The sequence below is a fragment of the Pecten maximus genome, chromosome 8 (assembly GCF_902652985.1).
Source record: "Pecten maximus chromosome 8, xPecMax1.1, whole genome shotgun sequence".
In the NCBI taxonomy this organism is placed as follows: domain Eukaryota; kingdom Metazoa; phylum Mollusca; class Bivalvia; order Pectinida; family Pectinidae; genus Pecten; species Pecten maximus.
In genome coordinates this window covers 19,616,991-19,633,404 of record NC_047022.1, presented here as the reverse complement: position 1 = coordinate 19,633,404, position 16,414 = coordinate 19,616,991, and the positions used below count along the sequence as shown (strand labels likewise).

Here is a 16,414-nt window from a genome sequence, read left to right as displayed (position 1 = left end):
CTGTTTGCAAAGTACTAGAGGGCTGTTTCTGAATTTACACAGATTAGTAAGACTTAGAGGAAGGGAAAAGTAGAGAAAAGATCAATCTGACATGGAACCTATAAAGATCATTCAATGGTGGGCGCCAAGATCCCTCTGGGATCTCTTGTTCTTATTTAAGGGTTATTAAGCAGGTGAACACACTTCACATTCTCATGTTAGTTCTTGTAGAGAAGCATGAGTTATCTCCCTTACTTCAAATGAATCATCTTTAATATAATGAATACATTTTCTAAAAAAAAATCATCTTTTCTCTTATTGTGAATTAATTTTCAGAATGTAAATAGTTTTGATCAAACAGGGAAAAAAATTCATTAATGAGTGAAAAAAAATCACAAACTATTATATTACATGTATCAAAAAGTGTGTTGGTAGAAAACCATGATAACCCTTGAAATCTGAAAATAATGTTTGTTTTCTTCTACAGCTTAAAGTAAAAACACAATTAGAATTTGATGATGTTGCCAAAGGGCCATCAGAAAACAAACATACATTTGATGTTCCTCAACTAAAGAATACTCCAAAGTCAGATATAGAGGGAAGTAAAGAAGCTGCTGCCAAGGACTCTAAAGAAGAACCGTCATGGATGAAGGATATGAAGTTGAGAAAGACATCTACAAAGTCCGAGGAGAGTTTGGATCAGATGAAGGAGAAGGAAACACCTGTTTGGATGAAAACAGCTGCAGAGAAACGAGAAAAAGCTGCAGAAATCCTCAACACCAAAGGTGAGAACTTCATCATAGATATTTAATACCTTGTAAGCTGTAGGTAACATGTACTGCTTTCATTATTCAATAACTCCAGAGGTTCCATCACATCAATTGGAAGTAGAAGAAAGGGCTTATTGCAAGATAATGAAATAAAATTTGTTCACATTTGACTGAACTACAACTGGCATATGTGCATGCTTCATTTCAAGGTATAAAGCCATTTTGCTGAATAGTTATGCTACACAAAAATAAAGGCCAAGCAACATGAAGAAATGGTATAATCATATACCGTCTTTTTTACAATATTCTTCAAAATCTAACACATTTGAAACAAAACAAAAAATATTAAAGGGACATGCTCAATGGGATTTTGAAAATTAATAAATTCAAGTCAGGCTTGTCCGAAAGTTAATGTGACTGATTTTGCCAAAGTTTCAATGTAGGCTATGATATACTGTAATGCTGCGTTCAAGTTCAAATTTTAAGTTTTTATGTAAACAAAACAAAGTAATTGTTGAAATAAAGTAAACAATTTAATAATAGTAGATTTAAATTTTCAAGAAAACCAAAGCAAGACACCTGGGGATGGAAAACCCCAATGGACAGATATGTCTCGCCTACGTAAGACGCCCAACGGTCTCCCTCTCCAGGAATCCACAGAGAGCAGTGAAAACTCACTGAACGGAAAGCCTAGCCAGGAGCGTGTCCGACTGGCATCTACTGGATCAAAGGATGGGGACAGCTCTAGCTCTAGCTCCAGCAGGGAGCGCACACCTGTATCAGGTAAGTTTTCCTTAAACAGCCTCCATTGTTTTACAAACTATTGATATTCGATTGAGGATTTTTTATCCAACATTACACACATACATTCCCAGTTTTCGTTAGGATATGATAGAAAGTATCTTTCATCCCTCTTGGGGGTGAGACAGGGGAATCCCAACCCAAGGGGTAAGATTCTTAAGTTTAAGCTTAATAATCTTACCCCGAGGGTTGAGATTCCCCTGTCTCACTTCCATGGGGGGGAATGATTTTTTTCTCTTACCCTGTTTACCCTCTTATGTATCTAATATTGATGTTACATCAATGCAAGGAAATGTTGACGTGACATGATTGAATTGTCGCTGTGACATCATTGTATTGCTGACATTACGAAATGCAATTGTTGTAGCTTGTCTCCACCTAGCGTGAAACAAGAAAATCTCACACCAGTAATATTGCGGATATCCCTGTCCAAGGGAAGAGAAATGGAGATCTCAATCCAAGAGAAAGGATCCCTTAGATATCTTATAAACCCCTGGGTAAATTTAATTCATATTCACATCATGATTAACACAATTTACATATAAAATTTGAGCAGTGTGACTGGGATTTCATTTCCCCAGTCGAACGTGAAAAGGTATGGCATCACTTGCCTGGCCATGTGGGGTTTTCGCAGGTTTCTACCCACCATAAGAACCTGTGTGTACTTCCATCCGGGCCAACAGGAGTGATTAGTATTGGTTGATAAAAACCTGTCTCACAATTGTTGTAAAATAAGATTTATAATTCTTTTTATTGATCTTAAATCCACTCGCCCGCTGTTTATGTACAGGTGGTACCAGGGACCAGTATGTACCTAGCTGGCTGAAGACGAAGGACAACCGCCATCAATCCACACCAAACCTCAATGTCATATCACCACCGTCTGCCGACACGACCTCCATTCCACAGTGGAAGAAGGACCTGGCAGAGAGGAGGAAGTTACGCAAAGAAAACAGTGTGGACACTCCGGTACACTATTATTTCTTATACTTAAGTCCACTGGGCTAAAGTTTGACATTCATTTCTAGAACATTTAATAAAGAGACTGTTTGTTTTAAAAAGAGACTGGTTAGAGATTTATACTTTTACCCTTGATCTAATCGTCAAAAGTCCTGACTTGAACTTTGGCTGAGTTTTGTATTTTTCTTATTTAAGGGTTAAGCAGGGTGAGCACACTTCACATTCTCTAGTAATAAAGACATATTAGTTCTTGTAGAGAAGCATGAGTTATCTCCCTTACTTCAAATGAATCATCTTGAATATTGATACATTTTCTAAATAAAATCTGTTGATCTTTTCCGTTATTGTGAATTAATTTTCAGAATGTAAATGGATTTGATAGATAAAAAAAAAATCATTAATGAGTGAAACAAAATCACAAACTATTATATTACATGTATCAAAAATTTAGTTGGTAGAAAATCATAATAACCCTTCAAATCTGAAAACAATGTTTGTTTTCTTCTACAGCTTAAAGCCAAGAGTGATTCTACAGATGCCGGGGCAGCTTCATGGAAAACAGAATTTGCTCTAAAGAAGAAAACCACACCAATGCCAAAAAGTAGGTTCTAATGTTTTTAGTTGGTCTCCACTATTTAGGAGAAAATACTGAATTCTAAATAATTAATTGAAGATAAAATACATGATGCTGATGGAGGTTTTAGAATTGGCTTTAATACACATTTTCTGGTCAACATTGAATGCAGTGACGCATAAGGTCAAGGTCAGTGTTTCATGAATACAAATGGATTAAATTGATATTCTCTATTATTCTCTGTTTGTGTACTGTTTTATTATCCTTTAAAACCAATAGATACTGTTTAATCTAAATCAATATCTCTATCAACTGCAAATTGCAAAAGTGACAAATGTCTTTTTTTATGGCTCTATCTCTCCGAGTGGTTGAAGGCATGAAGTGGTACACTTTTGTCTGTCTGTCACAAATGTGTTTAAAAGATCCATTCATTATTAACCTTATTTATTTATTTATTCTTTTTTTATTAAAATTGGATTTTTGTTGGGTTTTTTTTTTTTTTTTTTTAAACCTAACATTAATTTGCATTCACCTTCACTTCTATCTAAACAAGAGAGCTGCAGCAAACATTTCTCGCAAAGATATTCACTAGTTTTGAGTTGACAGTATGATCACTAAATCTATATCCATGCAGGTATAACAGGTTTCTAAATTGTAAACTTTTTTCGCTCTGGTTTTTGCTTACACAGCTACTGCTGAGATCAGAACCAGTTCTTACTGAGCCAGAATGGAAGAAACGTGCAGATGAGAAACGACAGCGTCTAATAAGTAAGTAGATTTCTTTCAGTATTTATTACTACAAAATGGCAGAAACCTGGCGGTCATCAGCTTGATGGGCCAAAAATGTTACTACTTGAAGCAGTAATCTGATTTAAATATGATTCCGTTGCTGTTCACTGCTTTGAGCTTTTCCAGTAAAACATCTACCTCATCCCTGGACTTCATGGTGGATTAAGGGGTACGACTTATAGAATTCATTTAATGAAGTACATAGAAGTTATAGGAAGGCAATTCACAATGCAACCATGGATAGAAGTGATTTATTGTGGAGTCCTGGGGTCAGGTATATATTTTAATGGAATAGCCCTCAGGAATTGCCTTTCAAATTCAGTTTTGGTAAAGATAGAAGATAGATTTATTTAGATCATCCACATGAAAACAGGGAAAATTATCTAAACACAAACAATTCACCTGAAAATAATCAATATTACAAAATATGATTGTATAGTGTGAATTTGAATTTACCTTCAGAATTTGCTTTTGTTAAGAAAAAGAAGAACTGAAGTTAGTAAATTATTTGTGAGTTACCTCCCTTTAGTCACAACACACAAGGACTTTGAGGTGTATTCATGTTTAGCACTATTTCCTGGAGTTCTGAAGATTGATCACTTTTAGCATCATTGGTCATGATTAAATATCTTTCTTTTTAGTTTTCTCAATTTAAACATTTATGAAAGTTTTGCTGATCATTTCTTGTTAATTTTTGTATTCCATGTATATTTTTGTATTGAGAACAAATGAAATTTTTCTAATTTAAATTCAAGTCGATGGAACTAAATTTAATAAGAGACATTACATTTTAGTAGGAGAGTTTAATGGGTAAAATTAAAGATTAAATGTCATTGGATAAGTAAGTAGGTAAATAACAATATAAGTACTTTGACAGATCTAACAGCTAACTGCCAGGGTATGTATAATGATGGTATTTCTGTCACTTTTTAATTTGCTGTGTTTTAGTCAAACATGTTATCATTTTCATTGAAAACTCAAATTATATACGTGTACATATCATATTCACCTTTGTGAAGTACTGGTTGTCTCCCCTGTGTGTTAAGTTGAGGTTATCTTTTATTCACAACACAGTATTTATTATTAATTCACTTTCTGTTATCACCTCAAATTCTTCCTAAGAATGCATAATGTCTACATCTTTGTGGCATGTGCTTGATCCCAGCTATTTTTTTTATGTTTTACTTACCAAAATGTATCTGTCACAATCTTTAATTTGTACTATGCAAACAATTTATAACATAGAATGGATTGCTAATATGAAAATGGCATCTCATAAAAGCTTTTAGTTGTTGAACTCTTTGCATGTGTGGCATTTGTAAAATCAGTTATTCATTAAAGTCAAATTTTTTTGAAAATTTAAACCTTACAGACCTCTCATATGACATTGGCTATTTCGAAGGCAGTTTAACCATGTAAAATAAAACAAAAACATCAAATTTAAAGGCATAGGGGATGAGTTTGTTGAAATCTACAAAAAAAAAAAAAAATCTTTGCAATTAAACCTTCACTTGACCATGTCTAAGACAATTTAATGTCCATCAAATTGGTACTTTTGCTATTTTCTGGTTGACATGAAGCTTCAAATATATGTCATGGGTATGGATTGTGTCTCGTGCTTGTTAGATCATCTAAGTTATGGCATTTCAGTGGGACAACACTTCGATTTGGCTTTGAGTGGCCTATCATTCCTGAACATGGTCTTCATATGATCTTCTAAATTGGCTGTTGCAAGATAGCTGCTTAAAACTTAACTCTTTGGTTGAATTTGTTTTGTACATGTAGTAGCTATTTCCAACTCAATATATTTAAAAATTGTATTCAAGCTTTGTATGTTGACTTTTACATGGTAAAATTTTGTAGCATTTTACATTTGTAACAACATAAGTAAGAAATGTAAGTAAGAAGAAAGAAAAAATGAACAATTTTTACAATATCAAAAAATCAAAAAGATACAAAAAAAATTAATCTTGCTCAGGTATTGAATTTGGACTTAGGGATGCATTTTGAAATGTCTCCAGAATTAACCATGGCATTTGAAGAACTTGAAATGACGGTTACATAGTACATCAGATTTTCTACAGACAGCTTATTCGTTCTAAATCTAATAAACATGTAATCACATGCTTTCAAATTTCTGGAATTTTTGACATACACTAATGTAAAGCCTTGAAATATCTCAAAAATTAGAGATAGCTTTAATGAGGTCCTCATTATCAGATTTGATGAGCAGGTTCAGCATCTCATAATTTAATAGTTTCCAGAAGGTGGTTGTTATCACGTTCCATGGCCTTCAAAGCAGAATAATTTCCTAGATGTTAATAAAGGCTGCCATTTTAAATTGAATTTTAGAAACTTTATTTCCAAAAAATCGAGGACATATAAAAACCATACGCTCTATGGTTATTTCAGGTATTTTCTTGTTAAATCCTCATTTCAGTATTTCAATATGTCCTGTTATTGTTATATCCTCATTTCAGTATTTCAATATGTCCTGTTATTAGAATGCAGCAGAAAATTCCAACTTTGTTGCTCCATTATAATCATATATTGAGATATTTTAATGAATACAGCATGGCATGTGGCCGGTATAAAAAAGTATATTGTCCCACCCATCCAGTACTCGTGTTAAATACCTAGGGTCTAAGATTATATCCTCGTAAAAATTTCATCTGTTTTAATTGATACAATTGTAATGTGTAATAGGCTCTAAGATTATTTCCTCATAAAAACTTCATCAATTAGTTGATACAATTGTAATGTGTAATGAAAGACATGAATGCAAGTTACTTTTACCATGAAAATTCAGCAAAAAATTTGATTATGTTGAAAATTGGTTGGTAATTATTATTGGTACATAATAATGAGTTTGGGGGAAGCAATTGTCAATATCTCTTCAATTACGATTTTGAGAGTGAAAATATGAAATTAGTTAGTTGGCAGAAAACAATTATCAATATCTCTTCAATAAGGATTTCGAGAGTGAAAATATAAAATTAGTTAGTTTGCAGAAAACAATGGACATAATCTCATTAATGAAGATTTTGAGAGTGAAAACAAATATATTAGATGTTAAGAATTTTTTCAATTCATCTATTCAAGATGAGAATCATTTCCCTGAAAACTGGACAAATATTTTTTTCAGATGAATATCTTGGATCCAATTATTTTAATGATTTCAATATTTAATGTTGATATTCAATAAATTCTTTCTTCAACACTGCTGTGCTCAGTGTGTTATCTCTATAGATGAAATGAAATCTGATAAAAACATTTTGGTAAAAAAATAAATCCCTCTTAATTATGAGCCTATAATATTCCATACAGGCCAAGTTAAGGTCTCTGCTTGTCTTTGTATCTTCATCCTAGCCTCATTTCAGTTCCCCTCCTTGATCAATGGAGGGTATATATTTATCATTTTGTCTGGAGGGTATATATTTATCATTTTGTCTGGAGGGTATATATTTATCATTTTGTCTATGGAGGGTATATATTTATCATTTTGTCTGGAGGGTATATATTTATCATTTTGTCTATGGAGGGTATATATTTATCATTTTGTCTATGGAGGGTATATATTTATCATTTTGTCTATGGAGGGTATATATTTATCATTTTGTCTGGAGGGTATATATTTATCATTTTGTCTATGGAGGGTATATATTTATCATTTTGTCTATGGAGGGTATATATTTATCATTTTGTCTGGAGGGTATATATTTATCATTTTGTCTATGGAGGGTATATATTTATCATTTTGTCTGGAGGGTATATATTTATCATTTTGTCTATGGAGGGTATATATTTATCATTTTGTCTGGAGGGTATATATTTATCATTTTGTCTATGGAGGGTATATATTTATCATTTTGTCTATGGAGGGTATATATTTATCATTTTGTCTGGAGGGTATATATTTATCATTTTGTCTATGGAGGGTATATATTTATCATTTTGTCTGGAGGGTATATATTTATCATTTTGTCTGGAGGGTATATATTTATCATTTTGTCTGGAGGGTATATATTTATCATTTTGTCTATGGAGGGTATATATTTATCATTTTGTCTGGAGGGTATATATTTATCATTTTGTCTATGGAGGGTATATATTTATCATTTTGTCTGGAGGGTATATATTTATCATTTTGTCTGGAGGGTATATATTTATCATTTTGTCTGGAGGGTATATATTTATCATTTTGTCTATGGAGGGTATATATTTATCATTTTGTCTATGGAGGGTATATATTTATCATTTTGTCTGGAGGGTATATATTTATCATTTTGTCTATGGAGGGTATATATTTATCATTTTGTCTATGGAGGGTATATATTTATCATTTTGTCTGGAGGGTATATATTTATCATTTTGTCTGGAGGGTATATATTTATCATTTTGTCTGGAGGGTATATATTTATCATTTTGTCTATGGAGGGTATATATTTATCATTTTGTCTATGCTTTTGTGCATAAGTCTCTGTCCTAACAAAATATTTTTGTATAAGATATCTCAAAATCCCTCAACAGATTTAAAATATTCACTCTGTGGTGAAGTTCTGAACTCTGTCTAATGAAATTGGCATTGCATTGCTAATATTACAACTTAATGATTCTGGTGGTCATTGGTCAATATTGATTCTGGTGGTCAGTGGTCAAGATTAAGGGGTCAAAAGTCACACCTAAAATTTAAAAAAAGGTCCTGTACAATATATATCATGAAGCCTTCAACAAATTATATTGATATTGACATCATAGCAAGATTCTGGTAGTCATTGTTCAAGATTAAAGTGTCAAAGGTCACACTTGAAATATAAAAAAGATCCTGTACCAGATATCTCATGAAACTTTCAACAAATAACATTCTATTTACAACATAGTATATCAAAATTGAGTTCTACACCTGCCTTGCTTTTGACAGTCATTGGTCAAGATGTCGGGGTCAAATGTCAAAATTGACCACCTTGGAAAAAATATTACAGCCATTTTACTAATGGGAGAGTGATGGGTGTGCATTTATGTGAACTCAATTCTATGATAAAAGCTTTTATTATTTCCAAATCCTGTTGGAGATATTTTGGTAATTAATAAGTTTTAACACTGACTTCTTGGTACATGATTTTAAAAATAAACTTGTTGGAAGATCTACTTGAGGTGTTCGATAGTTCAGACGCTGAGTGCATTAATCTGTGGCTTTAATTCCACCCAGTACACTGGTGTGTGATATTTGTTGGACTATGTCTTTACCCCGCCATATTACAATTTAATCAATCTCTCAGAAGTGTGAAATTGTTCACTCTAATTGAGATTCAGTCAAAGAATACTTGACAAATCATTTTATCAAGTTTTCGAGTGGTCTTGAATTTTTGTGAGAATTTTAGTAGACTTTTTATTGGTTGGGATTTTCATATGGATATTTAGTTGAAAGGGTGACAGCTTTTTTATCAATACTGGATGTGTACTAAATACAAGGACAGTTTTTTATGAAGGTTTCACTAACAAAGGATTGATAATGAAAATAAAATTGGAGAATTTTTAAAATAAATTCATTAAGAATACAGTTATATTGTCCTGTAAGTTTCTTTGTAGCCCTATTATGTTCATTATACAGTGAAACCTGTCCTTACCGACCACCGCCTTTAATGACATCCTGTTACATCCCAACCATATTCACCAGAACGGCAACAAGCTTCCCGACACTGACTTTAACGACACTCTGTCATATCCGACACAATTTGACTCCGTCCCACACACTGTCAGTAAAGTCAGGGTTCACTGTATATTTTCTATTGAAAAAACATGAATATTGAAAAGAGAAATATATTTGCCAAATCTCTGAAATTAAAGAAAGTAAGAAATTAAGAAAAGAAGTTTAATCTCAATAAGCCCAGGATTAGTTTAAAGCTTTCTTTTATTACATATTATTGTCTACAGTTATCTCATATTTGTTTTATTTTTTTTTTTAATTTTTATAATTATTAATCAAATTGAAAATTGTACTCAAATAAATATTGTTCTTTTGTAAATACAGTTTGGTGTAACTTATGGTTAAAACAATTTATCAAAATTTGATGATGATGAAACATATTTTACAACATTCTTGATTTCAGATGAGACATCTTTGATTATAGAAACAACATACCAAGGGTAGAGTGAACAAACATTTCTGTTAAAGGACCATTACTGTATACTGTATAGATATAAATGTATTTCTAATATATTCCTGAAATATTTAAAGTCAATAATTATCATACTTCTCTACATGCTAAACTTATCAAAGTGTTTGGTGATTATGAAGTACAGTGCATTCCACTTAATCGGGTAACGCATAATCGGGTATTTCGTTTAATTGGGTAAAATTTCAAAAACCAAAACCATTTTCTCTTAAATCATGTTAAAAAAATTCGTTTAATTGGGTTGGAAAAGTCGTATTTTTCGGTTATTCGAATAGAACAATCGGGACAAAAAATAGAAATGCTCCGATTTTCACGAAAGTCATCGCGTATTTCTTTAAGTTTTAGACATTTATCAACAAATAGTGTAATTTTGATGGTTCAAATGTCAAAAAACAGTTAAATATTACCTTAAACGGTAATGTTATGTCGGGGTTTTGTCATGTTCAGAACTGTGTTGTTGTTGATTCTGCCTCGTGTGGTTTTTCCCCAACAGGAAGTCGACTAAGAATTGTGGGTAAAATTAAATGTTATTTTTAGAGTCAGCAGCAGGCAAAACGTAATGGGGTTTTAAAAGCATAATTAAGCGACTAGACAATTAAACTTTTACGTCTGGGATGTAAAATCTTCGAAGCAAAAACCCAAACAATAGGTTTTTACCTGGGTCTGATATTGCTACAGATCGATTGATATCACCGCTTACTGTATGTGGCGAATCCAAAGTGAGGGGTTCGCCACGGGGAAATGTGACGACACCGATACACAGGTGAGTTAAAAATCAGTAGCGGGCAGTAAAAGGACAGACGCCCGACGTTAGCTCATAATTCCTATTCAGGTTAGGATTAGAACTGGTTAATAAAAACATTACATTGGATTTCGTGTTGTTTTATCAGTGACTGCCAGTGTCAAGTTCGTATAAATTTATACCACAGGAAACGACCTAAATAAACTCGGTTTCTCCGATCTCTGTGCTTTGGTAATTGGAAATAATATGGAATATTTTAAACTTCAAAGCGAACATAAGAATGTCTCTATGATAAACATAAATGATTTTAGATGTAATTGTCGGCGAGTCCTTAGATCGTATGTCAAATTAGGAACACACGGATGAAACAGGGATGTATGACCCCCCGATTTGAGGTGCTACGATTGTACTGTGCCGCGAATAAGAAAATCATTAAGGTTTTGTTATTTTAATACACACATTTTTATACAATTAGTAATAGTAATCTGACAATTTGACATCAGTAAAAGCACAAACAAAAACACCGTTTATTAACAATAATAACGCAAATATTTTCATCCAAAATCGACCCAAGTCTGACTACCATTACGGACCAAATCCAAGATGGCGACGTGCATTTCGGCTTATCGGGTAAGTCGGTTAATCGGGTAAAAAGTCCCCGCAAATAGGCAACCCGATTAAGCGGAATGCACTGTATATGCTTTTCCTTGACTTGAAATGAATTCTGAGTCAAACTTTTCTGAATGGTACCTCTTAAATACAAAGTATAGTATATGTCTATGTGATTTCTAAGTATCTGTTCAATACTTCTTTATATAAAAGCCAAAACCTCTAAGATACATATCTTCAATTATTAAGTTTGCATTTAGCTGATATCTGCCTTGTGTTGAACCAGGTTGCAATATCGAATGTGTCTGTTAATTTCCCGTATTATTGGAGAAAAGTCCTTAATATAAAGACTTTTAAAAGCCCAGGGATGGCCCAGTCCAAGCTATTTCTGCCAATAGTTGACAGGCGAAAAAGCTTCAGATATCAACAGTTAGGCAAATATACAGCTGTTAACAGTTAGGTAAACAATATTCCATACCTGTCAAGGATCAAATGTTGACAAACATGAGATCTCCAGTTTGAGGACTTTCCTCAAACTGGAGATTGTGCGCGGCGACATTTTTATTAAACATATTACATTCATCAACAAAAAAAAACACAAATTAATTGATCAATAGTATTCAATGTATATACTGATTTACTTTGTTTATTGTGTCACACTATCGTAAACTGATGACGTCATCACAATTGACAAATCCACAAAACTCAACAGTTAGGCAAAAGACCCATAGCCGTTGACAGGCAAACCATACATCTGTCGATAGGATGGGGGGGAAAGTTAGGCAAAAACTCAAGTCAACAGTTAGGCAAAAAATGCACCTGACAACAGTTCAGAATAGTTGTCATGATGCAGCTTGGCACATGCTAATGGAGTGTGGAAAATGTTGGCAGAATCAATGTAATTATCATGGTGATGGGCTGGGCAGCCCGGGAGGCTGACAGGAAACAATGGTTTATGGAACCCATCACAGAGTGGCACCAGGTGAAATTACCATTATCTAACACTCCACCAAATATTACACCAATAAACTTGAGAGTTGTGTTGTACGATGCGCTGATGACCCAATATAGATTTTCACCAGCATTGAGAAGCTAAGCTATTTTCGATAAAGCACAGAAACACACCCATGTTTTACCATAAAATGGTCATTAAACGATGCTGATTATTTTGACATCCTGTTGCAGAGACAGTCCTTATCAAATAAATAGATTTTTAGGTAAGATTTGTTCTGTTTGTTTTCAGGAAAAGGATTTTATTAATAATTCTGTCCCAATAACGCACGACTGTGCTGCAATATTGTGTAATTTATGGCTTCTACAGCAAATTTTATTTTAGTATATACTGTACATTGGCAGTGATATGTCCTTGTCCAATATTATCTCTTTGATAATCAGATTTTGTAAAAGTAAGGATCATATTCTATATTGTAGGTTTTATAGTCCCTCAAAAACATTACTGGAGGGGGAAATTGATTGAGTGTTGACCTTCCCTGTCTGCCCCTCCACATGCTGACAGAATCGTATTTAGATTTTGTGCTTAGCTTGCAGTTTGCACTATTTTTAACATCAAATGAAAATTAAAAAAGAAAAAAAAAACGAAAAAATTGAAATTTAATCAGGAAACCAATCTGTTTACATTTCAATTAAATCTCACAAAATAAACTCACAATGATATATTTAATACTTAGTTCTTTCTACATACTTTAACCGAGTAAGTTTTAGTCCAAATACATTTTATTAATCTTTCACTAAGAACTTCCTAAGGCTAGCTGCATGCACTTGCTCCAGTAGATCACTGGTTAGACAAAATCTGCCAGAGAAGATTGGGGAATATATTGCACAGACTGGTCCTCATCTCTTGAATTTTGAATTTATAAAAATGAAATGAGATCCACCAGATATCTCTGATTCTAGAGTTTCAAACCAGGGGGAGATAAGTTAGTAGAAAAAACATAGGGATCCTTGTAGCCTGTCTAAATAAAGACTGCTCCACATGACAAGCTAGTAGGTTATTTTGAATTCATAATAATGGATGTATACTTTGTACATTTGAGTTTGTATGTCTGTGCCATGAACTAGGAGGGCATCTAGTGCTACCCGTGTTCATCCTGTCCCGTCTCGGTCCCGTCCCGATATAATATAACTACAGCTAATCTCAGGAATTGCTGATGCCATCCTGGCTGACACAAGACTATATTTAAGTGGCAGCAAGGGTATTTATGTCATACAGACATTATGTTTGTTACCTTTGACTTAAAAATAAAGGTTGTTCATGTTAGAAACACTTTATCCTCTCCCCCTTGCTAAAGAAACAAATGATCATTCGTGTTTGTATTTTTGGATATAGCAATATGAATTCAGGGCTCTACACTGCAATTTATAGTCATACATGTGGCTTTCTGACTAAAGTGTGGAATATGTCAACTTCTTCAAAACTTTGTGGTAAATTTGTTTGTTAATTTCTAGAGAAAATCTGATGTAAGTTCCATTGTAAGTATGTCATTTTACATAATGTCCTATATACCCCATACCTTAGTGCAAATTAGATTCTGAAGGACGTCAATGTCAGTATCACTCCTAGGTCACTATAAACTCCTTCACCCAGTAGTTTAGATTGTCCCTGCTACACTACACTCATGGTTGGATACCCACAGTTGATCACTCCTAGGTCACTATAAACTCCTTCACCATCTAGTTTAGATTGTCCCTGCTACACTACACTCATGGTTGGATACCCACAGTTGATTTCAAAACACTACACTATACTTATTACTCGTGGGTCGACTCTGTGAAAACTCCTTGTTTCAGTGATGTCACCGAGTTGAAATTAAAAGACTTGTGGGGGTGTTAACAAGTAGGCTTTTCCACCACCTACGCCAGTGTTTTAATCAATAGGAAAACGTATCTGTTAGACAAAATGGTATCAATAATATTCTGCTGTAATAGTTTAAACCCATTGATATTAAGTTCTGAAACACTTTGTTAACTTCAATCTGATTGGCTGAAATTCTGATTGGAAAATGTGATGGAGCCAATCAAATAGCCTCAAGCTCAGAAAACAAAGATTTGTTTTTACTGAGCTGATCATGTGTGATATGTGAAACATCGTGTTCAGTGCAATCAACCGTTTGTTTCCAACATTGCACTGCACTCTCATTGTTGATAATTTCAAAAGTTGAAAAAATATCACACAGTTGGGAAATTTGAAATTTATTTTCAATGACCTTTATACACTCTGTTAATAGACTTTTAAGCAGAATGATAATTTACAATATGAATATTGTAATTTCAAACTTCAAAATTTAATTATTTGTTTTCGACAAAATTTTTTAAAATAATAGCTGAAAAATATCACAACTTTTTGATAAGTGCAACATTTCAGACATAATGTCAAGGTCAGTAAGAGACATTGGTTACTGATGTCAAATTTAGGGTCTGTTAAATAGTTTATACTGATGATTGCTGATGAACAGTTTATGACAGAGAAAAAAATTTCCCAAATGATAAACCTGAATCATTCCATTAGAGAACCATTTCTGATACAACATAGCAGGCTCTATTCCATGTATGTGTGAACTTGGTAAGAAATTATTTGGTTTATATCAACCATGTGTGTAAACTTGGCGTGAATGAAGGGAATGAGGAATGTGAAAAAAAAATGTTTGTATATGTATGGGTCCATTAAAATAATGTTAACACTGGCAAAAACATAAGATAAAGTTTATCACATCACACAGGCGGTTAGTCTTTATCACCAAATTTTAAATGTTTAAATTGGATTTTGTGACAGTTCCTCCTAATGTAGAAATTATTTGCCAAACTTTGAATTGTTTTAATAAAAATACTTGATTTTTTCTGTCTTGCCGACACGAGGGGATCAAGTTATTGATGGTCCCCTCACTCACAATAAACTTCAAGATTTCAATCTCAAACTGTAAAGTTTGGAAATCTGGTTAAACAAGATATTTTCAAGTTAAGTGCTAAACCAATAAATAAATGAATAAATTGCATTGATAAAAACGCGTTGGTTTATATTTAGAAATTTCCATATCTGCTATGATTGGTTTATGCAATACGCTTGTTTTTCATGCAGAAGCAGGGGGAGATACTGTTGTATTTCGCAGCATGTCATAGAAGGTGGATATATAAATTGTGGCCCATGCAGAATTGTGGTTTTTCTCCTATGTCTTCTGCTAAAGGAGATATTTAAGAATTTGACGAGACCAATTAAACTATCTACAGCACATGGGATACATGTCATCCTTCCCTGCCTTTTCCTGACTTTCCTGATTCATGTGTCTCCCCGAAACCTGTCCTCATTTGACTCTGACTGTTGATGTCTCCCCGACACCTGTCCTCATTTGACTCTGACTGTTGATGTCTCCCCGACACCTGTCGTCATTTGACTCTGACTTGATGTCTCCCCGACACCTGTCGTCATTTGACGTAGCTGTTGGTGTCTTTTTGACACCTGTCCTCATTTGACAGTAGCTGTTGATGTCTCCCCGACACCTGTCCTCATTTGAATTTGACTGTTTATGTCTCCCCGACACCTGTCCTCATTTGACTCTGACTGTTTATGTCTCCCCGACACCTGTCCTCATTTGACTCTGACTGTTGATGTCTCCCCGACACCTGTCCTTATTTGACTCTGACTGTTGATGTCTCCCCGACACCTGTCCTTATTTGACTCTGACTGTTGATGTCTCCCCGACACCTGTAATTTGACTCTGACTGTTGATGTCTTTTTGACACCTGTCCTCATTTGACTCTGACTGTTGATGTCTCCCCGACACCTGTCCTTATTTGACTCTGACTGTTGATGTCTCCCCGACACCTGTAATTTGACTCTGACTGTTGATGTCTTTTTGACACCTGTCCTCATTTGACTCTGACTGTTGATGTCTCCCCGACACCTGTCCTCATTTGACTCTGACTGTTGATGTCTTTATGACACCTGTCCTCATTTGACTCTGACTGCTGATGTTTCCCCGATAACTGTCCTCATTTGACT

At 33.9% G+C, this 16,414-nt stretch overlaps 1 protein-coding gene across 1 annotated transcript in view; it reads left to right on the top strand.

The window, feature by feature from the left end:
* The window catches only part of LOC117332182, a 91,681-nt gene that overhangs the window by 52,965 nt on the left and 22,302 nt on the right, over nt 1–16,414 (top strand). The window contains exons 13-17 of the mRNA XM_033891065.1: nt 467–764; nt 1,311–1,532; nt 2,341–2,519; nt 3,021–3,111; nt 3,774–3,852. Of these exons, the coding sequence (XP_033746956.1) occupies nt 467–764; nt 1,311–1,532; nt 2,341–2,519; nt 3,021–3,111; nt 3,774–3,805 (822 nt within the window). The 3' untranslated portion in view covers nt 3,806–3,852. The remainder of the gene's footprint in view (nt 1–466; nt 765–1,310; nt 1,533–2,340; nt 2,520–3,020; nt 3,112–3,773; nt 3,853–16,414) is intronic.